This window comes from Coloeus monedula, assembly GCF_965178545.1.
Source record: "Coloeus monedula genome assembly, chromosome: 24".
In the NCBI taxonomy this organism is placed as follows: domain Eukaryota; kingdom Metazoa; phylum Chordata; class Aves; order Passeriformes; family Corvidae; genus Coloeus; species Coloeus monedula.
The window spans coordinates 3011311-3036215 of NC_138804.1; the positions used below are offsets into that span (position 1 = coordinate 3011311).

Genomic DNA, 24905 nt, shown 5'->3' on the forward strand with positions numbered 1-24905 from the left:
CAGAGCAGGGTAGCTGCTGGGGGTTTCCCACAGCCCAGAGTCTGTTGCACCTCTGTTTTCTCCTTCCTGAGCACCGCTGTGTTGTGCTGGGGAGGGCAACAGCCCCCAGCAGCCCTACAGTCCCCAGCTCCAGGCTGCACTGGCCTACTGCCCCAGCCTAATGTGTTCCCATGACCCCAGGTTGCCCAGCATGTTCCATGAGGGGCAGAGGACAGCTCTGCATTTTGTATTTCCTTCCTTTTGTCTGTCAGTGTTGCAGGTTTCCTCTACTCTATCTCATTTTTGGGTGGAAACACAGCTTCACTCCCAGTTGCTGCCAGGGACCATCCTCCTGCTTGCCTGCGGTTCTGTACAGGCCGACTCACAACCCTTCCTGCCTGGATTTTGCAGTTTCACCTCTTTCAGATGAATGAAGACTCGACATTATATGGACTAGACGAGCGAGGGACATTAAGAATGAACTGGAACATAACTGCAAAATACAGCATGTCCAATCCAATTTTTCCTAGCAAATGAAATGGATCTGGTGGAAAATAAATACAGAACTTCCAGGAGCAGCGTCCTTGAAGCGCTTTTGAGTGGGATGAAGAGATTTGAATGGATCAACCCTCTATACCTCTGCATATCCCTCCTCCCACCCTTAAATGCCATATTTAACAGAAATAAATTAGAATAAACGATCAGCCCTTGCCTCCTAAAGACAGGTGGCAGGGTAATATTAAAAGAAATGAATAAAAATTCATTTAATGAGCATTGTTAATTAAACCTGGAAATCAAAGAGGTCTGAGTTGTGGGAATTCAGAGGAAAAATGAAAATGAAGGGAGCTGTAGCTCGGGGCGGGAAGAGTGGAATTAAATTAACTGCAGTGTGGGGTTGTGTTTGTTGATGTCGATCACACAGCACGGCGTGTTGCAGCTGGGGGTGAAGGGTTTGTGCTCTGCTCCACGCAAAACACGCGCTGCCAATGGAACGTCCCGCCCAGCGATGGGCGGCCGGCATCCTGCGGGTGGCACGGTGAGACCGCGGGGATCCGCGGTGACACGCCACCCCACAGCCCGGCCACGGCGCCCGTGGGCCGCGGGGAGCCGTGACCGTGGTGTCCGGGTGCCGCGAGTGTGTGTCGGGGTGTGAGAGCGGGCGAGTGTGTGCGTGTGCCCGTGTGGATGGGCATCCCCGCTCCGCCGTGGGACCGTGGGGCCACGCCTGCGTGCCCGTGATATCGGGGCGGTGTGGGGGGGGGGATGTCATTGGGGTAACCCAGTGCCTCTGGCGGGGCCTTCTCGTCTGCCCGGTTCGCCCCGCTGGTGTCCGGTGCCCGGTGCCGCGCTCAGGGACCCGGTGTTGCGGGCCCGCCTCGTCTTGCCCCGGAGGGAGGGCCCAAACCGAGAGTGAGGGAGGGATGGAGAGGCGGAGGGAAGGAGGGAGAGGCGGAGGGAGGGAGGGAGGGAGGGAGGGAGAGGCGGAGGGAAGGGTGGAGGAGGGCCGGGAGGCAGGCATGCTGACCGTCGATGCTCCCCGTTTTTCCCTGGCTCTTTTGCACCCGGCGCTCACCCTCGCGTCCGTCCCTTCGGGCAGGGAGTCAGGCCCGGAGCACCCCCAGACACATCTTTCTGTCCCCAGTCCGGGCTGCAGCTCCCGCTCCCCGTCGGGGAGGAGGGTGAAGCGCCCCGGGAGGAGCCCCGAGCTCTCCCGGCAGGACCGGCCCCGAGCCCCGCTCCCGCCGTCGTCGCAGGAGGTCGCAGCTGCCGCCGGGGCCCTCGCTGCTCTCCCGTAGGGGCCCCGCACCCGGCTCTGGCTAATAAAGTCAAATCGTAGAGCATCGCCGCGGCCCCGCAGCCCACCCGCACCCTTGGGCTCTCCCGACCCTCGGGGTTTGCTCCCCGGTGCGGCCCGGGGCGATCCGCGACAGGACTCTCAGGCAGCGCAGCCCGGGGCGGGGGCACCCCGGGTGGCACCGGGGGGAGGGTGTGCGGTACCGTGCGACAGGGGAGAGGGGCCGCCCGACGGCGCGGGGGTAGCACCAGCCACGCTCCCAGGGGGCTGCGGGTACCCCTCGCCCCTCGCCCCCCGCCCCGGCCGCCTCCCGCCGCGCCCGCTGTCGGGAGCCGTCGGGGCCCCGCGGGAGCGGGCGGCGCGTCCCCGTCCCCGCGCCCTGACGCGCGCTCCCGGGGCGGCGGGCGCGCCCCCGCCGCTATAACTGGCGTGCATGGAGTCGGGGCCGGCGCAGAGGAGCGGGCGGGCGATGGGAGACGCCGCTCCGGCGGGATAGAGGGGCGGAGACGGGGGCACCCCCGGGGCCCGGCCCGCCCGGGGCTTGCCACGGGCCCGCACCGATGCTTGTGCACAGCTACCCGGGCATGGTGAGTGCGGGACGAGCACGGGCGGGACGGGACGGGGGGTCGGGGGCTAGGGGGCTAGGGCCGGGAGTCTGTGCCCGCCTCACCGCCGCTGTTTTCGCCGCCGCAGGACCGCGCCGAGGGGCTGCCCGGGGCGCCGGCCGGGGCCCGCCTGCCGCAGCTGCCATCGCTCAACCAGGCGCCCTACGGCTCGGCGCCGCCGCTCTGCCACACGCCCGCCGCCGACTTCCAGCCGCCCTACTTCCCCCCTCCGTACCCGCAGCCGCCGTTGCCCTACCCGCAGGGCCAGGAGCCCGCTTACCCGCACCTGGCGGACCCGTACGCGGCGCTCAGCCCTCTGCACCAGCACCAGCAGCCGGCCTGGCCCCCGCAGCGCGGCCGGCAGGACGAGCCGGGGCTGCTCTCTCAGACCCACCGCGCCCTGGGGCTCGACCCCCGCCGCGAGTACCCCGCCGTGCCCCGCCTGCTCCACGGGCTGCCCGACGGCGGCCACGGCCTCGCCGACGGCCCGCTGGGCCTCCACGGCCTCGGCCACCACGGCCTCGAAGACATCCAGGTACGGGGGGACGGCAGGAGCACCGGGAGGGTGCCCGGGGTGGGTTGGTTGCGCGGCGACGGGGACAGATCCCGATGCCTGTGCGGCCGGGGACTCCCGGACGCGAAGAGTCGGGTCCCACGGTGTCCGTATCCTCGGGCAGGCAGAAACACGGGGCAGGGGATTCCCGTTACTGGGGCTCTCTCGTGCCCTCAGAATTCCTTCTGGCCGGGGGCAGCGGGTGGATCGGGCCGCGGCAGCGCTGTCCCCGCGCCGCGAGCAGCCGGTGCCAGGAGCCGGCTGACGGCTCTTTCCTCGGTGCTTTCAGGCCGTGGACGACGGCGGGATGAACCTGCTCGATCAGTCCGTGATCAAGAAAGGTAAGAGCGCGGCGGCTCAGCCGGGAAGCGGCACCGGACCGGGCCCCACTCCTGCCTTCGGGGCTCCCCAGCGTCGTGTCCCCCCGCGTCCGCCCTCCCGCGGGGCCGCCCCCCGCCCGTCGGGAAGGGTTCGCTGCTGTCCCCGGCGAGACTTAAACGAAAGCGGCGGGTCCCGGCGGGCCAGCGCGCCCACCCGCCCCCGGCCTGCTGCTCTCCCTCGGGCGGTACCGCGGCCGCCTCTCCTTCCCGGTACCGAAGGCCCCGGACTGGCGAACTCTGCTGTCGGGGAGCGCCGGGGCCCACCCCGCCGGCGGCCGCGTACGGTTTGCGTGGAAAGCCCGGAGATGCCCCGGCGGCTCTCGGCGGCAGCTCCCGGTGCTCCCGGTCCCGCCGCCCCCGGTCGGAGCCCCGCGCTCGGCGGCGGGGGAGGCAGCGCGGGCCGCAAACAGCCTCACACCGCCCTGGGCCGCGGCGGATCGGGCCCGTTCGGCGGGACTGGTAGCGAGGGGAAGGACACTTTTAACAGAGACGAAGAGGTGGCGCAGCTTTGGGGCCGGTGCTGCCCGTCCTTGCAGCCGGGAGCGTCCCGCGGCCCCCCGGGCGGCTCGTCCCCCTCCTCGGCAAAACCCGGGTCTGCGGAGACCCCCCTCTGCCGCTCCAGAAACGGGGCTTCGCTCCGGGACTGGAGGGGAGGAACAGCCTTCCCCGCCGGCGCGGGGAACGGGGCTGCGGGCAGAGGTCCCGCACGGCCCCCGGGCTCTCCCGCGCCCGGTTCTGCCCCCGGGCTGACTGCCCCCCCACATCCCAGTGAACCGGTGGGTAGAACAGCTCAACTCCCTAAAATATTTCTGTACTAGACCTTCTGCCGGGGCGTTGGGAGAGCGAGAAGGGGGGCCCGGGAGCGTTCGGTGCGGTGCTCGGAGCGATCCCTACTATGGAATCTTCCAGCACTGCTCTTGGCTTCTCCCCGCGATTTTTTACAGAAATATGTGGATGGGAAGGACGCGTTAAACCTCCGACCCCCGGTGTGAATGAACCGCAGCCGCCGGTGCGGATCGGTGACGTGGGCCAGTAGGTGCCACAGCCCCGCAGTCCCGGTGCTGGTCCCGGCCGTAGCCGATCCCCGGTAACTGCACGAAAAATCTCCCGATCGTGCGGTTGTCCCCCAGCTGCCACTGGGCGTTTCACGGGGGGAGCGGCGCTCCCGGTGCTCCCTAGAAATGGCTGTTCTAGGAACACGCGGCTGCCAGCGGGACATTAATGACCCGCGTTAATTGAGCTTTAATCAGAATGCTGGACAGGCATTTCGTTAGACACTCGGGCGTGAGGAATGGTTGCAGGAAGCTGAGGGGTGCTTGGGCCGGGCAGGAGCACCCCGGAACCCTCGAGAAACACCCCGCAGTGGGAATGTTTGTCTGGAAGTTCGGTTGGAGTTACAGTGATTCGTTGAGGTTTTCCCCCTCTTTTTTCCAAACGCGCCATAAGTTAGAATTCTTCGTCTTCTATCGGGAGGATTTGTCGTTGTTTAGTGTCTGGTTTTTGCCTGAACATTCTCTAGTCCTCTAGTCTTGAAAAGAAAAAAAAAAAAAGAAAGAAAGAAAAAAGAAAGGAAAAGTAAAATTAAAATATCTCTGGCTGAAGGTGGGAACGGTGCAAAGAGGTCGACCGCAGCCCCTGTGCCCATGGACACTTGCTCTTCCCACGCTCGTTCTCGTTTGGGTTTTTAAAAAATTTTTTAATGTTAATATATTTTTTCCTTACCTTTTTTTGCCTTCTTTTTTATTATTTTGATTTTTTTCTATTATTATTCCTGTGTTTGGAGCGCGAAGCTCCGAGTTTGCTGGAGAAATCGATAAATCCAAAGCCAGGAGCGTGTTTGTGGGGGGAATTGGGCAGCCACACTGGAAGCGGCGGGACGGAGCCACCGGGGGTTTCTTGAAGCGGTGGCAGCAGCGGGGGCTCTGTCCCGGCACCGCTCCGTCATCCCACCCCGCTGTCGGGGCTCGGGAGAACGGGGACCGGAGCCGATGGCCACGCTCCCCTTTCCCTGCCCCTGGAAGCTCCCAAACGGGCGAGTTCAGCTCAAAAGAAATCTGAGGAATTACAGAAGCTGCAGCCGGGAATCCCGGATCAAACGCCTCTGCCCTCCACTCGGCCCGGGGAATAAATTCCTTTACATTCGGCTTTATTTAATTTTTAAGAATATATAAAATGTGGTGGTTCTCACTCCGCTGGCTCTGTCAGCTTTGAGCTGTGTTCGGAGCTTCAGCGGGGCCAGAGCCGGGCCCGGGCCCCCGCAGGCGAATGACACCCCAGGAAAAATAAAATTAAATTAAAACGATCTGAGGCAGCTCCCGGCGGGTCCCGAGCAGAAAGTGCCCGAGGGGGCGGCTGGGCAGCAGGGCTCGAGGACCCCCTCGCTGAAGGGAGGGAGAGCAAACCCTAAAAAGCACAGTTTTGTCCTAAATCGCACCGAGATCCCAAATAGCGATTAATCCTGGAATTCCTGACGGAATGTCTGTCGGACAGAAACCTGATAGAAACCTGTGCGTGTGAAAACAGATAGCTCTCGCCTAATTAGTTGCCGAGATACTGTTGTCCTGGTTCAACAAAATATTAATCACCTACCCCAGATCTCCCTTTTAACTCCTGTCCTTGGAGCCGCATTTAGTCCCCGGTCAGGAGTAGCTCGGAACGGGAGGGAAGAGCCCGCAGCCCCGCGCTGTCCCCGCAGCCTGTCCCCTCCCGTATCCCGGGATTTCGGGGCCATCCCCACGGCAGGGGGGTCACTGCCGATGTCCCCCCGCACGGACGGGCCCCGCCGCGGGCGCGGGGCTGCGCTGCCCGGCGCGGGGAAGATGCTGCCCGGAGCCTCGGAGCGCTGTGTGGGAGCATGCCTGGCTGCGTGTGTGTTTTCCCTCCTTCCCTTCTTAAATAAACTTCCATGGTTCCAGCAGTTAATGTAATTCCAGGGATTTTGTGGGGGTCTCTGAGACGCGGTGCACGGACACCCTCTCCCCGCGGAGTGTTTCCTCGAGCCTGCAGCGCACCGGCCCCTTGGCTGCAGGTAACCCCGAATTTAGCAAGTGGAAAGGAAAAAGGGGGATTCGCCCCAGAAAGTGTTCGGGGAACCGCCCCGGGACCCCCATCCTGCAGTCCTGGCGGTGGCTGCGCGGTGCTCGCATCGCGGCCGGGGACGCCGGGTCCCGGCGGCGGGGGCAGCCCAGGGAGGCAGATCCCGGCTGGGAACAGGCGCTCAAATATCCATTTCCACCGTTTGCCCTCGGGACTGGTTCCGGTTCGTTATCCCCGTGGTGATCCCTAGGGCTGGAGGCGCCGGGTGATGCGGGGTACCGGGAGACCCCCGGTGAGGGGGTCCAGTTTGGTTGCAGGGTGCAGTGTGTGAGCTGGGATTTCACTTGGAGCAGGGAGAGATGTGATAGCTCTGAAAAACGGAGGATAGGTTTTCCCCCCGTGCTGTTGTGATAAATGGGGCGATAGATTTGGTGTGGGAATTAAATGGATAAAATCCTGGATAGGGCAGCAGAGCATTTATGAATACCTTGTACTCCCGTTTGTTCGTTATCCCTTTTTTTTCAGAAGTATTTCAGAAAATGTTTCCTGTGTCTTTCTTTTGTTGTTGTTTTGTTTGGGGTTGGGGTTTTTATTATTATTATTATTGCTATTATTATTATTAATTTTACTTTTCCTTCCAACCATTTATGTAAGACCAGGAAGATATTAGACTGGGAAACATTGAAATTAGCTCAAAAAAGTTTAGTTGGGGCTCTGGCTGCTTTAGTCTACAGCAGCTCAGGCATTTTTCTGCTCCATTTTCCTGATGCCCTGCTGTTTAGATGCCCAGGTCAGCTATCGAGGTCGGGCTGTGAGACCCCCCCCAGACATAAAACTGGGGACTCGGCAAGCCCCGAGCTCCTGGTGCAGGGTGCGACCTTCTGGTTATGAAATCAAGCATTAGGTCGTCGTGCTCAGTAGCAAAAAATCCTGCAGCTTGGTTGTAAAATAAGGAGGGGTTTTATTGCTTTCACATCCTTTTGGGATCAGCAGAAAGCTTCTGAGAGAGCCTTTTTATTACAAAGAAAAATACAAATCTCTTTCCCTGGCACCTGGGGACACGCTGGGGTGCGGGAGCAGCCCCGGGTCCTGCCGGCGGTGGGCCGGGGTGAGCTGGGGCCCTGTGGCAGCGGGAGCAGGGTGAGCCACAGGGGCCGGTGCACCCGCTCGCGGGCATAAGTTTTGGCTGTGGCATTTTACAACCTGGAGTAGAGACAGAGCAGGGTGTGACCAGCATGGGCTCACACTGGCACCCAGGCGCACACAGCGCACGTCCCCGGGCTCTGCAGTGAGGCACTGGGACCTGGTCCTGCCACTGTCCCTCGTGTTTGTGGATGTGGCTCTTGCCACTGTCCCTCGTGTTTGTGGCTCTGGTGCTGCCACTGTCCCTCGTGTTTGTGGCTCTGGTGCTGCCACTGTCCCTCGTGTTTGTGGATCTGGCTGCTGCCGCCCTCCCTCATGTCTGTGACTTGTTCCAATTTCCATCTGAGGCTTTTGAGCCACTCCGAGTGGCAGTGCTAGCGTTTCTGCTAAGGAATGTGGACCTGTTTGGCTGGATACTGGACAGACAGATGGAAAGCTGTGCCTCAGAGCCCACAGTCAGGAGTATTGCAAGAAGTAGCTGTCACTACTAAGGAATGCGGCAGAGGAGGGAGATTAAGACCGAGATCCTTAGATCCACTCGCCACCGCACGCAAGCTCCAGGTTTTGAAGCCAAGTCTCCCTGTGTGCTTCTCAAGCTGGTGGGACTGGTGGGACTGGGGCACTGGCATGGCAGCAGCGGTGCCATTTCTCCTTTGTTTTGGTGCAAGGAGGAATTGACCTGTAAGAAATGTAAGAAGCCATATGCGGCAGGAAAAAAAAAAATCCTGAAAGAATGGTAGATTAGATAAACATCATTTCCTGTGACGAGCAAGGTAATAAATGAGGTCATCCTGTAAAACACCTGGGGCTGCGAAGACACAGCTTTTATAGGACTGTCCAGGGCCATGGGTGGAGGTACTTGGCTTCCAGTCAGCTGCAGGGTGCTGGGTTTGCCGGGGAGCCCTCCCAGCTCTCTGCAGCTTCATTTGCGGCGGTAGTTTGCCTGAGTACGAAAAGGGGCTCACTCAGGACAAGCCGGGTCTTGATTGGAAGTTTTGCTGCCTTAGCGCTGCTCACGAATGCTTTAAAGTTTTGACAAGCCCTCGCACACACCGGGAGGGAGAGCAGCGTTCCTCAAAACACAGTCACACCTCCTGATCCCGGCGCTTCCCCCTCGCGCGCACACGGTGCGCGGCAGGAACACCTACTAATCAAACAGAGAAACTTAAAAGAAAGTTTTCACTCTGAACTGCATCCAGATCACCATTCCTCCATTAAAATTATATTTTTAATGTCCTATAATTGCACCAGGATAAGCCCAGGTGTGTGTTCATGTGAGATAACACACGCGGCTACTGGTGAAGACGCTGGGCTTTGTCTCAACCTCCCTAGTGCCTCCCAGGCATGTGTTATCTCCAAGTTTCATGTACCTTGTCATGACTTACTGTTTAATTAGATGTTTTTAAATGAATTTTTTTCTTTGTTAGAAATAAAAAGCAACTCTTAAAGGGTAGGTTCAGTAAAGCCAGCTTGGGTTGTTTTTTGGCATGTGGCTTGAGCCAAAGCAGCAGCACCTCTGCTCTGGGAGCTGGACCTCAGGTGAGGCTTCTCCATGGACAGCACCAAGCGAGCACCACAGACATTCTGGGCTGGCTCTGGTGCACCTTTCCCTCCATTTTGGGTGTTGTGAGGTATTTTTGCAGTTTGGTGGCCACTGTCATATCACCACCCTGGCTCCCACAGGGGCTACGTCATCCACAGGTGGACTGGCAGTGGGGCAGCCTTCACCAGGTGACACCTGTGGTGTTTGTCCCTGCAAAAGAAGAGGTGCCAAGATCTTAATTCGTGAGACAGCACGGGTACCTGCCTCACTGGGGTCCCACAGGACAGCATAGACACAGGCAAGACCTATAGGGACCCACAGATGTCCCTCCAGCCCAGGGCCACACCAAACCTGCAGCAGAACAGAGGCAAACACAGACTATTCCTCCCAGTTTAATAATATTCCAAGATACATGATCTCAGAAAAATAATGTTTGCAATCTCTCTTAATTATTTGAAGAGCCTAAATGAGGTTCTCTGAAGTCCTAGACTAGCACTCTAACCACTAAACCATCCCACCCTTTCCTGTGTGATCCAGGGAATTACTCACTCTTGCTGTCCTTCCATTTGTTTGTTTATTTTAATTCTTAATGGAGGAACTAATTAGCAAATGTGGATGTGATGCTTGGAGCTGCTGCGTGCTCAGCTCTCATCTCCCTGCCCTGTCCCCAGTCCAGCTCCGTTGTGCCCAGGTATTGCCTTCCCTTTGGTGAGAAGTGGTGTGGTTTGGTGGGAAAGGGCAGAGAAGCACCTGGGAGTGAGAGGGAATTGCTAGAAACGAGCCCAAGGTGCCCAATGCAATTAAACAACCCCAAAACACAGCATGGCAGGAGCTTGGGGCTTGGAGCAGGACAAGGGGAGCTGGGAGCAGGTTCACCTTCGTGGCTTAAAAATCCATCACAGCGTCTGCCATGCGTGCTTGGGATTCCAGCCGGGCTGAGTCTCCCCACCCTCTATCTCAGGCATTTATCTGGCATCAGTCACCAGAGTGCCTAGGCGCCAGGGAGAGAGGGATCGGGTCAGGCCCTGTTCCCTCTGGACTGGTCAGACAGGTCCCAGGGAGCAAGTGGTGTCCCCAGGGCTCCCTGGGAGCCCCAAAGTGGCCACATGCATGGGAGAAAGCAGAGCCACCATCCCAGGGCTGGAGAGGTGCGAGCAGAGGATCTGACTGAGGGTGCTCAGGGAGGTTTCAAGCACAAGATCCCAGTTAGCAAAAGATGGGGCAGCCGTTGAAAAACCATCTTCAGAGAGTTTGTCCCACCAATACACTGGTGTCAGCAACCCAGGGCATCTGAGCAAGGGAAAGGAAAAGCCTCTATGCTGTGAGAGTGGGTGAGCAGTGCCTGTCCCCAGAGCAATCCCGGGACAAGCCGGCAGCTCCGGAGGAGCCGCTAAGCCGAGAGATTCACGGCGCTGCGGTCAGACCCAGACTGAAACCCCTCCAGCTCAGCAGGCTGGCAGCGAGCTCAGTATGAAGGGAAGAATTTTTTCTATTATTATTCATGTCTAATCTTTGCTGAAGGGTCTTTTGCCCTTCCACAACCTGAATACATTTAACAAATTGACAGGAGCATCACAGTGGCTTCCACAGGATCGGCCGCCGCTCACTGCGACTTAGCAGCTTTGTTCTCCCCATTTAGCTTATGGGGATCCCAGCCACACAAATTCAGGTGCATCTATAGGGAATACAGGGAAAACCTCTCAATTTATTTATCGTAAAATGGATTAAACTGTTTAAACACATAAAGATCCCATTTGCCCAGACGCCAAAGTGTTTGTGCTTCTAAAAGAATAAACTTGGGGTGGTTGATGCTACAGGCAGAGCGATGCAGTGTGTGAGGCCGGGAGCACTCGCTGCAGCACAGGCAGGGGTGACATTAGATGGGAAACTTCCCTTGGTGTCAGCAGGAATAATGTGGGTTCCCAAGTCCTCTGGCTTAAATCCTTGGGCCCTCCAGCCTCCCGTTTCTAAACTTGCTCGGTTTGTGTTGTGAAACATGAATTCTATACGGGCAGAATTTGAACTGAATTTTAAATAATTATTCAGTAATTGAACTGAAATTTAAATAGTTAATTTTCTAATGTAGATATGAAAGGGCATAGCTGCAGATTCAGAAAAAGTAATTTAGAATCGGGGGAGGGAAATAATATGAATTACCAGACTAATCTGACTTTCTCCAATGAAGTCCCTGCATCAGGGCAGCTTCCAACCAACAGCACAGGAAATAGCTCCAAACACTTTGTCACTCAAAAAGCAGAACCCAAATAATTTTCATTCATTCCCTTCAAAGGTTCAGACACCTGAGGTTTACGATTTAAGGGGACATTTTAATCACTGATATTTCGTGCCTTGCAGTGAGATGTTTCTGCGGTTACTGCTCAGGCTGTGACATCAGGGTTCTGCAGACAGCAGAATCCACTCCATGAAATGAAGCAGGAAAGGAAATACATGGGAACTCACCACAAATTAATTGTGAGCAGTTTCCAAAAAACTGACAAACTTTTCTGAACAGCAGCATATTTGAGGCCGAGTCATTCCTAAATGGTAAAGCAGGAAAATGCATTAGCTGAAATTATCAATTGCATCAAGCACTTACTAATCCCCTTCCCAAGTCCTGCAGGAGCACAGGGGGCTGAGTAAATTCTAATATTGTATCAGCTGGCCATTCCTATCAAAGCACAATGTACTCAGCAGGGACCATCCATAACCAAGCCATTGTACCCACTGATTTGGGGGAGCCTGAACCTTCCTGTCCCATCGAGCCATCCCAAAGCTCCCTAGGAGACACCTGCAGTGATGCATGGTTGGGACTTCACTGGGTCAAACAGAGGCATAGAATGAAAAATGGAATTAATATCACATGAGAACTTCATATTTCTTTCCCAACCTGATGAATGGATTTGCATGGGAAACAAATGTTAAATATGGGAGCTTTGCATAGGCATGGGACCTCTCCTGATTAGCTTTCTCATGGGAATAGTTTGAAGTTGTATCCCAGCTCTCCTCTGAGGGTCCGAGATTCATTTCCCTATCAGGACTCAGCAATCTCAAAAACCCGCATATAAAACCAGGATTCTTTCCATCCTTCCATTTGAAAAGGCCGATGGTGGTGGTTCCTAGAGAGGCTCTTTGACACGGGGACTTGGTTCAGGTTGTGCATTCGAGATAAAGAGAATACCTGTATAATCCCCTCTGGGAAGAGGGGATAATTACAGAGTGCGCGTTTGAAATACAGCTGATGGCTCTGACCTCCTTCTCTGGACCATCAATAAATACCTCTCTGCTGAAACACCAGGAAATTGGAGCAGCTGAACTCTGCAGCACCTCCGCCCTGAAAAAGGGCTTTTAAAGGCATGGCGGGAGCAGCTGGCCCTGGCTCACACCCACATCCAGATATTTTTATATATGTATCTCCATCTTATAATTTACATCGCAGACATTCAAACTAAGGTTAGATGAGCTCACTGACAGCTCTTCCTGGAAGACAACAGCAATCCCTCACCTCTCTGCAGCACTTTCATCACGGGCTGCACACAACCATCCATCAGCCCGAGCTTCCCACAGCTGCCGGCCCGGAGCGGGGCAGAGCAGCAGGACCCCCGTCTAGGGAACAACCCGGCGGGTTTGGGGCTGTCAGCGCTGCACCTGCAGAGCCACGGAAGCAGAACCTGGGCACCTGCAGCGGGTTTGGAGGGTGCAGGTGTCCCCTTGCCGGGCAGCACGGCTCAGGTCTCTGCCCCGCAGCGATGCCCGAGGCAGCAGAGCTGACCGGGGCACGGCCCTGGAGAGGGACGAGGGCTGAGAGGCTTTGCGGGGGACTGGAGACAGCGCTGTTGTGCCTGAAGATGAGTGATTGCTTTGTCCCAGGTTGTCTCCTAAGGCGATTCACTGGTACCTCTTTAAAATGCAACCTCAACAGTAGCACACTCCCACTTTTAAAGGGATGTCGCAATAAAAGCTCCGATATCCAGGGATTCCGCCTTACCGAGGAAGAGAATTTACCTGTGATGTATCTGGGGAGAGAAGAAAACAGACTTGTAAGACGGGCAGCGATTTGCATGTTCCCTCTGGACTTGTTTTTCCCCTCACAGCAGCCCGAGCTCCAGCTGGAAATGGAACAGAACAAATAACACCACGATAACGAACTCAATTCCCAAGTACCACAAATTTTCCTGCTTACAAATCATTTTGCAAGCAGGCAGCACATTTCTCCTATGGAAATGACTCGGTACTTCGTATTTTTCTCTTTTTGTAGGCAAAGTTTCTTTTCCCTTAGACCCAAAAGTCGATGGTTTGCTGCCAGCCCCCGAGCACGGGCACCGGCTCCCGCAGCTCCCGGCAATCCCCGCACCGAAGACTGAGCCGGGCTGCAGATGCACCTTTTTCGCCGAATATTTACATATCAAAGTATCCATTTCCAGGAATCACAATGGTAATTTCAGCCACAGTTTTGGCGAACAAAGATGAGGAAGGAGAAGGAGTGCAGGAGCACTTCCCCTTAGGGTGGAACATCCTCAACCCGGACCATGCGGGAGAGTGAGGATGAGGAAGCAGAGGCGCAGGGCTGCGGATCGGTTCGTGCTGGATTTCGCTGGGGAAAAGCAGGAAATTCTCCAAGGTTTTCTAGGTAAAAGCCTTTGAAGAATGGGTTTGTTTTGCTCCTTCTTTTTACCTCGGACTTTAAAGGCAAGGGATGCACCTCTGCAAGCCAGAACAGAAGCGGCAGAAACTTTGTGCTTTCTTTTGGGACACTTAGAAGGCCTGAGGCTCCTCACTCCATTCACAGGATTCACAGCCGAGCAATCCATTCAGCCGTGTTTTTATCTTTCTCCCAGCTGTCTCCTGAAAAACCCTCAGGGAGACAAGGCTGTGACAATCCCATCCCACCTGCAGCATCGCTGGAGGTATCAGGACCTCCTGCTGTTCATGGGAATTGCCTTTCCATTGCCTGTCTGCTTCAAGGGGCATCATCACATCCTGTGCTCAGGCACTGGACCAGCTCCTCCTGGGTACATTCAACACCCAAGCACTTCTCACCTGGAGAAATCTCTCACCAGAGATTTCTTGGCAAATTTTAATTGGCTATCACAGCATCCCTCCCAGGTAGACATTATTATATTATTATCTGCAATTTGTTGCTGGAGACAGTCAAGCCCAAACTGGGATGGTGACTTGTCCTGTGTCATAACACAATTCCATGCTGGCTATACCAGACACAAGGAGATAACCCCAGGCAGGCAGGGTGTTCTCCAGCTCAGGGAAGTCAAGGCACGAAGCCTTGGTGTTTTTGGCCACCAGGACTTGTTTGAAATTACTCTCTCTCTGCATCAGGATTTTTTGAGCCACAGAAAATGGAGTTGTGTGAGTTCCATCATCTGACAGTTACACCAGGGTACGTTTAAAAGACAAACCAGAGCTGACTCAACAGAAAAAGGCACCGCAGATGGGAGATCACAAACCTCGTGGTTCACAGCAAAGATGAAGCCAAGTGTACCTGCTGCAAGCACAGGGGCAAATGACTCGCATGGGAATTTGGATCTCTCCACTGCTGCTCACACACACCTGGAATATGATGGATTGCAAGTGGCAGTCAAATTGCCCTTGAGGTGAGGTTCAAGGCAGCAGTGAGAGGCTGAGTCTGATGGAAACACTTCCTGTGAGGTGTACAGAAGAAATGAGGATCATTTCCCTTCCCACACTCAGCAAGATGCTGCTGTACGCCTGTTACTGCCACGCTGCCATTCTACCACAGCACCATGAGCCAAGACGATGTGGTGACAAACAGCTCAATTTCACAGCTTCCTACAGAAAATCCAGAGCTGTAAAAACAGAGGCCGTACGTAATCAGCCGGCAGCACAGCACTTCCCAACACTTGGGCAATAGCTGAAGGCTGGATTGCTCAGAAAGGCATTCCCACAGACTGGAATTGCACACACACAGATCATGCCCACATACCTGAGCTTTGGTAAATCATTTAACTTGCTCTGTGCCTCAATTTTCCCCAGCTGCACTGAGGAGTTGGCTTGAGTCAGGAGTGAGCTAATGGTGGCTGGTTCTGTACCAGCACCGGACTGAGGGTCAGCAACGCGTGAAGCCCTTTGAGGTCTGCCAGCATAACCTTATTCCAAAATCTGTTTTCCCTTTCAGATCTGAGCCCTCTGACCTTGCCACTGCTTGCCTGTGTCCAGCCCACCTGCGGCATCCCTAGGGCAGGTCAAAATGCTTCACAGGGGTTTAAGTGAAATCTGCAGCCAAGCTCACCTGGATTTTCTGATTTAGAAGTAGCAGGATTAATCTGAATAAACAACACTTCCAGAGGAAAAACCCTCTCAGAAATGCCAGGCAGTTTAAGAAAAGAGCAAAAAAACTTTAGGGGGACATAGTGAAGCAACCAAGACTCAATAAATAATAATTGATAAATAATAAGAACAGATAACAAAGAGAAGAGGACCTTGCACTCCCCAGAAGTGCTCTGAGCAGTTGCTAAAGGTCTGAGGTCTCCTTCTTCCCCTTTCTTTGGCTGAATCAACCCAAACTCCCACTTGTGCCCTGCCATTTATAGTTTCCTGGGGTGGGCTGGGGTGACCCAGGGGTACCCCGTCCCACTCATCAGGCTGGGCTGGAGGGGCACTTGGTTGGGCACCAGCATCCAGCCCTTCTCTCATCAGCCTTTGTAGCGTGTTGTTCTGTCATTGTGTGCACGAGCATCTCTGGGATGTGTTTCTGCTGACAAGCCCATCCTCTGTGGTCAGGAGTGGGACCTGAGCCTGCCCAAGCCCCTGCCAGGGGGACGAGCAGAGGGAGAGCCAGGTCACTGTGGGAAAGGTGATGTCCTACTCCCATGCCACAAACGGGTGTCTCCTATGGCTGATCCTGGAGGACCTCAGAAGGGGTGACGAGCGCAGTGACGTGAGGTGACATTTCCATCCCCAGCTGCAAAGCACCACATGCGTCTCAGGTCCTTGCTGTGCCCGGCTGCTCCTTCGCTCGGGCACAGTGACACTGCAGGCCCCCACTCACGCTGGGGCTGTTCAGTGCCTCAAACCTCGATGTGCAGACCCCGTTTCTGCTCCAGAGGGTCGTTTCTCTGCGCCGTAGCCGGGATGAGCCCTCGGCACAAGGCTGTGGGAGCGGCACCGAGCACTTCCCGGCTGGGCTCGGAAGGGCGCAGGGGGTCGGCGCCGGGGCGTTGGGCTGTCGGCCGCGTGCTGGGCACCCGCACCGCTCTCATGCTTCCTTCTTGTCTGCAGGCTGGCTCAGGTGCTCCGATCACCTGCTGCTTGCGGGAACAGGAAAGCAGCAACTGAAGATCGAGGGGGACTTTTGGTTTACTCAGATGACAAGAGACAATTTTGGTTCCCCAAAAGCCAAGGAAACAAAGCTGTCAGGCTTTAATGGTAGCTTGTCTCCCTCCTGCAGCATGTTTATGGGCAAACAAGCTGCAGATCAGACCAGGCAAACAGCAGCAGGTGAGGCTCAATAACACTAATTCATGATTAATGGCAAATGTGGCTTTGTTTATTCTTGTTGTATTGAGGCAACGCTGTCTAATGGATGAAGCACTGCTACAGGACTCCGGGCTCAGTTCCCAGCGCTGCCGCCCACTCCATCCCTCCCTCGCACCCCGTGTGTCCCGTGAGGGCACAAGCTCTGTGTGACACAGGCACCCTGTCCTACACCTGCACGTGCCCAAAGTGGCGGGGCTGTGGCCTTGGCTGAGGCCTTGAGGCAGAAGAGCGAGGCCAATATCCACGCTCAGTGCCGGTGCCTGCCTGGTTTGCTTGTGGCACAGAGCTGGGCTGACCCAGCTGTGCCGGGCTTTACCCTTCACAGCAGTCAGCTCCGGGGCACAGCTTTCCAGGGCTTTGTTTCTGACAGTAGTATCATTCCTAAAACCTCCAGTACGTGTTTCCCAAGTGTTGTGTCTCCATGCTGCACATCAACATCATCCCTGCCTCCCTGTCACTGCCTGTGGGACAACTGGCAAATACAGAGCTGTATCCAACCCTTCTCCAGCCCAGTTTTCCATAGGCTCCGGTGTTAAGTCACACTGGTGCCAGCTGGGTTTGCCTCCTCCCCAGATGCTGTGTCCCATGGATGTGTGGTGAGGCACGATCCCTCTCCCTGCATGGCTCTGCTGTCCCCCGGGTGTGCGCAGCTCCCCGGCCACGCATGCGGCTTGAACGCAGCCACGGCATGATCGCAGGCATGCACAGATGTATCCAAATATAACCCAGGTTACAGGGTGTACCAGTTATGCACAGCTCTTCACACGATACTACAAGCAACACCTGCTCCCGAGGGGGGTCTGGTTTGGGGCTGGCCTTTCTGCAGCAGAACCCCGTCGCTGGGACCCTGCAGGGCTGCACGCCTCAGCAGCGCTGCACGGGTATTTGCAAACCACGCTCTGACTTTTGATTCTGAGGGATCCCCTAGAGACTAACCTAACCTGTTCTGGGACGGTGGAAGAAAGCTTTGAAGTTGCTCCTTCCTGGAAATAGTTCTGGTTTCCTACCTCTCTTGGGGATGTTCCTGTGTTTTTTCTGCCCTGGACCAACCTCAGTCATGGCAAGCACCGACTGCAGCTGCCGGCTCCAGCAGGGCACTGGTGCATCCTGCCCTTTGCTCCCTGACTTTGTGCAAGTTTTGTGCTGGGAAGAAACTCCACGTCCCTCAGCTCCTTTCCATTCATCCCTTAGTCTTAAAACATGAGTCATTTTTATGTAGCATGTGCTGATTTTTATTGCCATGCTAGCGAGTCGTTGAGCTGGATTTACAATATGCCGATTGTAAGCACCCCCTCGTAGGTCCAGTCCATGTACCCTCCCTGATTAATCCTGGGGCTTCTGTTTCATTTTGGGCATGTGTATTTCCTTCATAAACCATGGCATTTGCTGCTGTGTTACTTGCAGGAACCATCTGACTGTGGAACAGTCATTCCTGGAACCACAAAGAATGCTAGGGCTGAAATGATCTTTGGATTCTTTCAAAACCTGCTTTTTTTCCGCTGAGTTAAATTGGTTATTAATTTCAGAGCATAAAAGCCAAAGAGATTTGGCACAAATCTCAGCCACAGTTTTAACTTATAAACCTTTATTGCGTCTAAGAACGTTTCTTATGGAATGACAAATGGGAAAACAGAGCCCCTTTGCCCCGGTGTGATGCCGTAGGCCCAATGTGACGCTGCAGTCATCAGTGCCTGCCTAACCTTGTGTTAATTGACTTTTTCCCATTAAGCAAAGGGAAGTTTGTGCTGGATTAATTTGGTTTGATCTTCTCAAGCTTCCTTTAAGCCAGGGATGATGAAAGTTTAGGGCTGCGGCTTGTTGTGGGGCTAATCCCAGAGCTGAAGGCAAAGAAACTCTTTCCCCCGGTTCCTGTGGGCACATAGTGGAAGCACAGCTCTTGGCCAGCCCAGCAGCTCCCAGGTTTGGGGCAGGGAATGGAGGCTCAGGTGGTTGGTCCTGCCTGGTGGGACGCAGTGTGTGCTGGCACGGGGCTGGGCTGCAGCTGCAATCCCGGGAGGGGATCGGCATCCTGGCCAGCGGGACCAGCCACGTTTTGCCTGGCCACCCACCTCCATGGAGCACCCAGAGGGGACAGGGAGGGCAGCTGGTCACAGGTCCAGCCAGCGATGCTGCGGACAATCCTCAGCCTTCCAGAAGACCAGCCCAAACCTCGGCTTTAATTACAGCTGGGCTGGGAGGTGTGGGAACGCACCCAGGTGAGGGCAGCGCCCAGGCTTCTTCCTTTCCTTTAACCTTTATTTAGTTTAGTTTCATCACCCCACCTTGCTTCTCTCATTGAGGAAAATAAGGAACTAATGAGACATCCTGTGCTGCTGTCTGGGGGGAGCTGGAGAGCTGCCTGGAGAGTCTGGGTCTCTCAGCCACAGTCTCCTCTTTTCTCCCTCTTCCTTGTCTCCAGTGCCCATTCCCTCGAAGGCCAACGGCACCACCATCTCCACTCTCTCCATGAACAAAGATGGTCTGATCGGAGGGGTCACGAATCCAAACGAGGTTTTCTGCTCCGTGCCCGGCCGCCTCTCTCTTCTCAGCTCCACCTCCAAGTACAAGGTGACGGTCGGGGAGGTGCAGAGGAGGCTCTCGCCCCCCGAGTGTCTCAACGCCTCTCTCCTCGGTGGGGTCCTCCGCAGGTAAGCTGCCCCAAGAACCCCAAGATCTGTGTTCAGCACCAGCTCTTACCTCTCTGATAAAAAGAGATGAGAAATTCTGGTGTGTGGTACATTAAGGAACAGTATTTTTATTGCTTTTTCTTCTTTCCTTTCAAACCTCAAAGCTTAAACTAGGACTGTGGCTTTTTAAACATCAATTACATGGAAATTTGTTTTCCCTCTTCATTTTCTCTTTTCAGAGCCAAATCAAAAAATGGGGGTCGGTGTTTAAGGGAAAGGTTAGAGAAAATTGGACTAAATCTACCTGCAGGAAGGCGCAAAGCTGCCAATGTCACCCTGCTGACATCCCTTGTGGAAGGTAAGAGTCTCTCCCTGCTTCTGTGGAGGGTGGAGTGCCAAAACTTCCACCCTTTTCATTTCCAGCTTTCCACAAACCAGAACTCTTAAAGTATGAAGTGGTCACCACTGAATGAGCATGGGAATGTCCCTGTGTAGGTCTCCACACTGATTCAAGAATGTGTCCTTTTAAATGAACATACCCTTGGGAAGGCAGTGGGCAGAACACAAATGAAACCAAGACAGCCAAAGTCCAAGAAAATGTCCAAGCATGATGGCCCTGTCTGTGTTAGGAAGTTGGAACTGCATGATCTTTAAGGTCTCTTTCAACCCAAACCATTCTAGAACTCTATGATTCTATGTCTGTTTTCCAAAACTCAGCCATTTCGGTTGGATCAGATGCAGCTCACGGAAAAGGCTTCCCCATGGATGCTGAGTGGAGCTGTGAGCATCCTGCTGGCTGGAGCTCAGGGTATCCCTCATTTCTATAAGCTGGTTCTAATAGTTGGGTCACAGAGACCAAACACAAAAAAAGCTTGAATAAAGCTGCCAAGAATTTCACAGCTGCTCTGCAGCCCCATGTGCCCACCTAAGGCACAGCTCGGGTGCTTTCGACCATGCCTCCCTCGGGCAGCATCCCAAGCTCAGGTCCACGTCTTGTCTTGTTGCCTGTAAGAAGGAAACGCCCCATATCCAAGTCCTTCCCTCCTCCAGGAAATGAGTGAGACACCAAGGAGATGTCAAATTGCTCCGAGGTTTTGCAGGTGGAGCTCGGGTTTGCAGCAGCCACCCTCAGAGCTATGGAAAAGGTGCTGCCCTGGCAGGCAGAGCCCTGCCCAGACTTGTGAGTTGTCCCTGCCTAACTCGGTTACTTCCTCCTCTCCTACTTCTCTCCACCATGGAAATGATGATGTTGCCTCCGCTTCCTCGGAGAAAAGCACACGGGGATGCAAACAAATGGAATGACAGCTCTGCCTCCCTCTGAGCTCAGGAATCCATTGTGTCCGTGCCCGTCTCGGTGCAGGCAGCTGCCTTCAGATCCTGAATAGAAAATCATCTCCATTGTCACCAGCAAATTAAATGACCCGCTTCATTAGGCGGAGGTTGTTACCGAGGGCAGTTGGTTCCCGCTGAATGAAAGGCTGATTTCCATGAAAAGAAAAGAAAGAAAAGAATGAAGGAAAGAAAGGAAGGAAGAAATGTACAGTTTGATTTCAAGTGGCTGCTGATGTTTTGGTTCCTGCTTCCCAGCTCATAGTAAATAGGAGTGGTGCCATGTGTGTTTGATGAATATAATTTCCTCCTGCGTGTAAGTGTGATGGAACCAGGGGAAGGTTCCATCCCACCCAGAGGAAGGTGCCATCACCCAGCACACACAAACTGGCTTGTGCCTCTCTGCCCCAATCACACTCTTTCCTGAACATTTGCTGTCTTGGCTTAATTTTTTTTCTCCCCTCTGCCTTCCTGATGTCTAATTATTTAAAAGACAAAATGGATAGGGCTTTGAGTGCTAATGGAATATTTTTTCTTACACTGACCCACAGCCACTCATACAGATGGGGAGGATGTTCCTGGAGAACCCAGGGAGCATCAGGTAGAAACAGCTCCCTTGGGAATCATACACCAAGCACTTACCCTCTCTTGGGCAGCTGCTCCATGCGAGCAGCTCCAGCCTGGACCCAGGGGAGCAGCAGGGCTGTATTTCCACTCCAGAAACATCCCTAAGCTCTTGGAAGGAGGTGTGCCCTCAGACAGGCTCTTGCTGCCTCCCTGCCCACCACGGCCCTCTGTGCACTCTCCTGCAGCCTTTCCTCCTCTTCAGGATGTGGCTCAATGTGGCTTTAACACCAAAGCCAGAGTGCCCTGTCCCCCTGACACCTCTCTAGTCCAGCATCCAAATTGCCTTTAAAAAAACATTAAATGTACAGCCACTCACACACTCATGGAAGAAACAAATCCTGGCTCCAGCCCTGGCTCTGACCATGAGGTCACTCAGCTCTTTTTTATTATCCTGGTAAGAGTTTTCCAGCAGTTGCTCCTTTCTGACAGTTTTTTTAACACACAAGCATCTGCAGTTCTGATTCTTTAGGTTTACCTTATTTGCTCTTTCTTTGGAGGAGGAGATGAAGTGGAAACTATTGTTGTTATGTGGGAAGCAGAGACACTTCCTTGTAACAGGGCTCCACAGACTGAGCTCTGGGAGCTAGGCAGGCTGGGATGGGATCTGGGTTAATGCTATTAGGATGGATGGTCTAATACATGTGAGCAGCAGGGGGGCAAGGCAAATTAGCTTTGCCTGCCCGACCGGGATTTCGGGTGTTGGGCATGATCAATTGCCATCAGCTCTGATTATTTCCATGGGGTTGCCTGGAGATGGATCAATTCCATCAATGGGTGGGTATTTCCACAGGGTGATGGATACGCAGCCTGCACGTCCAGCCCGAGGGCCCCCGGGAGCTGTGGGGGATGTAACCCCCTTCCTCCTGCCCCTTCCTCCTGCCCTGGTCACGGGGCTGAGGTCACTCTTTGACCCTCCAGTCTCCCTTTCAATCTCTTCTCAATTTGGAGAGGCCAAGCAGGAAATTTGGGAAGAAGTAGGGAAAGGTGCAGCAGGGAATGTTCCCAAGTAAGAAATGCCTCTGCTATTCTTCCTTTTGGAGCAGGTGCCCGGAGTCACACCTAACCCTGCTCCAAGGCCAACACTGTCTTCATGCTCTTGTAAAAGGCAGTAAAGGCAGGACCCATCTGCTCCTTAGAGCTGGCACTGGCTCATTTGGCCCACACAAACTAATTGCCTTACGGATGAGAATAAGAAACTCAGTGGTGTTTCTGCAGCAAGAGATGAAGGTGGGGAGAGCTCTTGGGTGGCCACTGAGACAGGGAAGGGCCCCAGTCCTACCAGAACCGAGCCCCAACAGTGAGATGGCTGAGCTGCTACAGAAGTCCCCAGTTCCCAGCTCCCAGTTCCCTTTCCCACTGGTGTTGGCACAGTGCTGATGTTCCTCTGTCCTGCTCGCAGGTGAAGCCATTCACCTGGCTCGGGACTTTGGGTACGTCTGTGAAACCGAGTTCCCAGCCAAGGCGGCGGCAGAGTACCTGTGCCGGCAGCACTCCGACCCCACGGAGCTCCACACCAGGAAAAACATGCTTCTGGCTACCAAGTGAGTACAGAGGGCAACGAGCCACTAGCATGTTTGGTATCACCAGCCTGGGAGGGCAGTGTTAATCCCTAAAGTTTACTCTTCCATGGGGAAGGGATGGGCTACAGGAAGATGTCCAGCAAGGGGAATGGCCTGCATGGATTGAAGGGTTCGCTCCTGCATGGGAGAGGGTAACCCAGCCCCGGGGAGCATTTTGGTACTGCCTCATGTGCCCGTTCAAAGCAGGAGCAGCAGCAGTGGCTCCAGTTCAGCACCCAGGGGCTTTCCTCAGGCAGAACCAAAAACTCCCAGTGGGGAGGTGGCTGTTAGGGCAGGGAGCAGGAAAAAGAACCACCAAATGCACCCAGAGAAGTTGTGGATGCCCCATCCCTAAAAGTATTTAATGCCAGGTTGGATGAAGGTCTGAGAAACTTGATCTGGGAAGCTGTCCACACCAGAGGGGTTGGAACTGGATGATCTTTTAGGTCCCTTCCAACCCAAACTGTTCTATGATTCTATGACTCTGTGCCCTGCAGCTCTCCACGTGCATTGTTAGTGACCAAACCGCTCTCTTTCAGGCAAATTTGCAAGGAATTTGCAGACCTGATAGCCCAGGACCGCTCTCCGCTGGGGAACAGCCGCCCCTCTCTCATCCTTGAGCCCGGAGTCCAGAGCTGTTTGACTCATTTCAGCCTGATAACCCATGGCTTCGGGGGCCCGGCCATCTGCGCCGCCCTCACCGCCTTCCAGAACTACCTGGTGGAGTCCCTCAAAGGGCTGGATAAAATATTCATGAACAGCACAGGGAATGGGCACACGACCGGCGACTCCAAAGCGTCAGACAAAGAGGTGAAGCATCGGAAATAACAGCGCTGCCTCCCCTGGTGGGAGCTTCCCCCGGGCACCAGCGATGGCTCCAGGGGGAGAGATGACCCAGTGCACTGTTTTTTGAACTGCTGAGTTTGAACGTGTGAGGCAACTCATAAAGCAAACAAAGAAAAGATAGAAAAAAAGAAGATTTAAACAATTTAAGAAGAAAACAGTGCTAATGAACGTAGTGAGACTGAGAGAAGCCAGGCTGATGGCTTTGGGGTTTTGCCTTTTGTTTTTTTGTAACGTGGATGCAGGAAGCCAAGTCATGTGCAATTTGATTTTATTTTGCTTTTTTAAAAACCCATCGTGAAATCCTGACATGCTCCAGGAATTTGTTCCAACTGAAAAACTGAGAGGAAAGAGCAAAAGCCTCATCAGTGCAAGACGCAGAGCAGGAGCAGCCGAGGGCAGGGGGATGGAACGCTCGCTCTACCTGGATTTATCCGCTGGTTTTGAGGCAAACACACAGGAAACCTTCCCCTTTCCCCACCCACAGCCCAGTCCTGATGCCAGGTCAAGGAAAATTGCTGGCAGAACTGCTGTGGATTTAAAGCAGGTCCAGGCTTTGTTTACAACTTCAAACTGAGACTCACCGTGGATTTTCCCGTGGGCTGAGGAGCCCCAAGCCACAGCACGAGGGAGGAACAACCGCAGCTGATGGGTCCCAGGGCAGGATCGAGGGGAGCCCTCCTGACTGCTGCCCTCCCGGCTGGGGACAAGGCAGGTGAAGTTAAACCCAGGACTACATAAAACTCCACAACCTACAGATAACAGCACACAGGTTTCTAAAATTAGTAATAATAATGAATAAAGCACAAGGAGCAGAACTTGAACCAGGCCAAACTGAACTGTTCTAAATCTGTATATATTTATTTATGTGTAATTAAAATCTGAAAGTTTTAAAATGTCCAGTGCAAGTTATTTATATCAAATTGAGTTGGGTTTTTTGTTTTGCCTTTTTTTGTTTGTTTGTTTCTTTGTTTTGGGTTGGGTTTTTTTCTTTTGAAAGATGAAAATCTTTGGATTTTCTGCCATTAGAAATGGGAATGAAGTTTTGGATCCACCAAACTGTAGCATGGACAAGCTAGGCTGTGATGATGAAAACTCTAGAAGTTCTGCAGGATTTTGTACTTGCTGTTGTTTCTCTTAATGCTGCAATAGATGTACAACACCCACACCACAATGTCATTCTCATTCTCTTAATAAACCTCTTTTTATTTGAAGAAAGCACCTCCATCGTCTTTGTGAGAAGGATCCTTCACCTCTGTGGTTGTATCTTAAACCAGATTATATAAATTAATTATATGGAAATTATATAAAATTGCATAGATTGAAGAAAGAATTCTCAAGTTTCATGGCTGGGGGTTGAGTGATGCCACAAGCAGA

At 54.2% G+C, this 24905-nt stretch overlaps 1 protein-coding gene across 1 annotated transcript; it reads left to right on the forward strand.

Moving 5' to 3' along the window:
* Positions 1 to 2334: 2334 nt before the first annotated feature.
* On the forward strand, positions 2335 to 23513 carry TFAP2E (transcription factor AP-2 epsilon; the record flags this gene model as incomplete). Its single annotated transcript, XM_082296384.1, has 8 exons — positions 2335 to 2361; positions 2468 to 2914; positions 3222 to 3273; positions 16286 to 16504; positions 18963 to 19191; positions 19410 to 19528; positions 22526 to 22667; positions 23225 to 23513. The coding sequence occupies 8 exons, from the start codon at positions 2335 to 2337 to the stop codon at positions 23511 to 23513; spliced, it is 1524 nt and encodes a 507-aa protein (XP_082152510.1).
* Positions 23514 to 24905: the final 1392 nt, after the last annotated feature.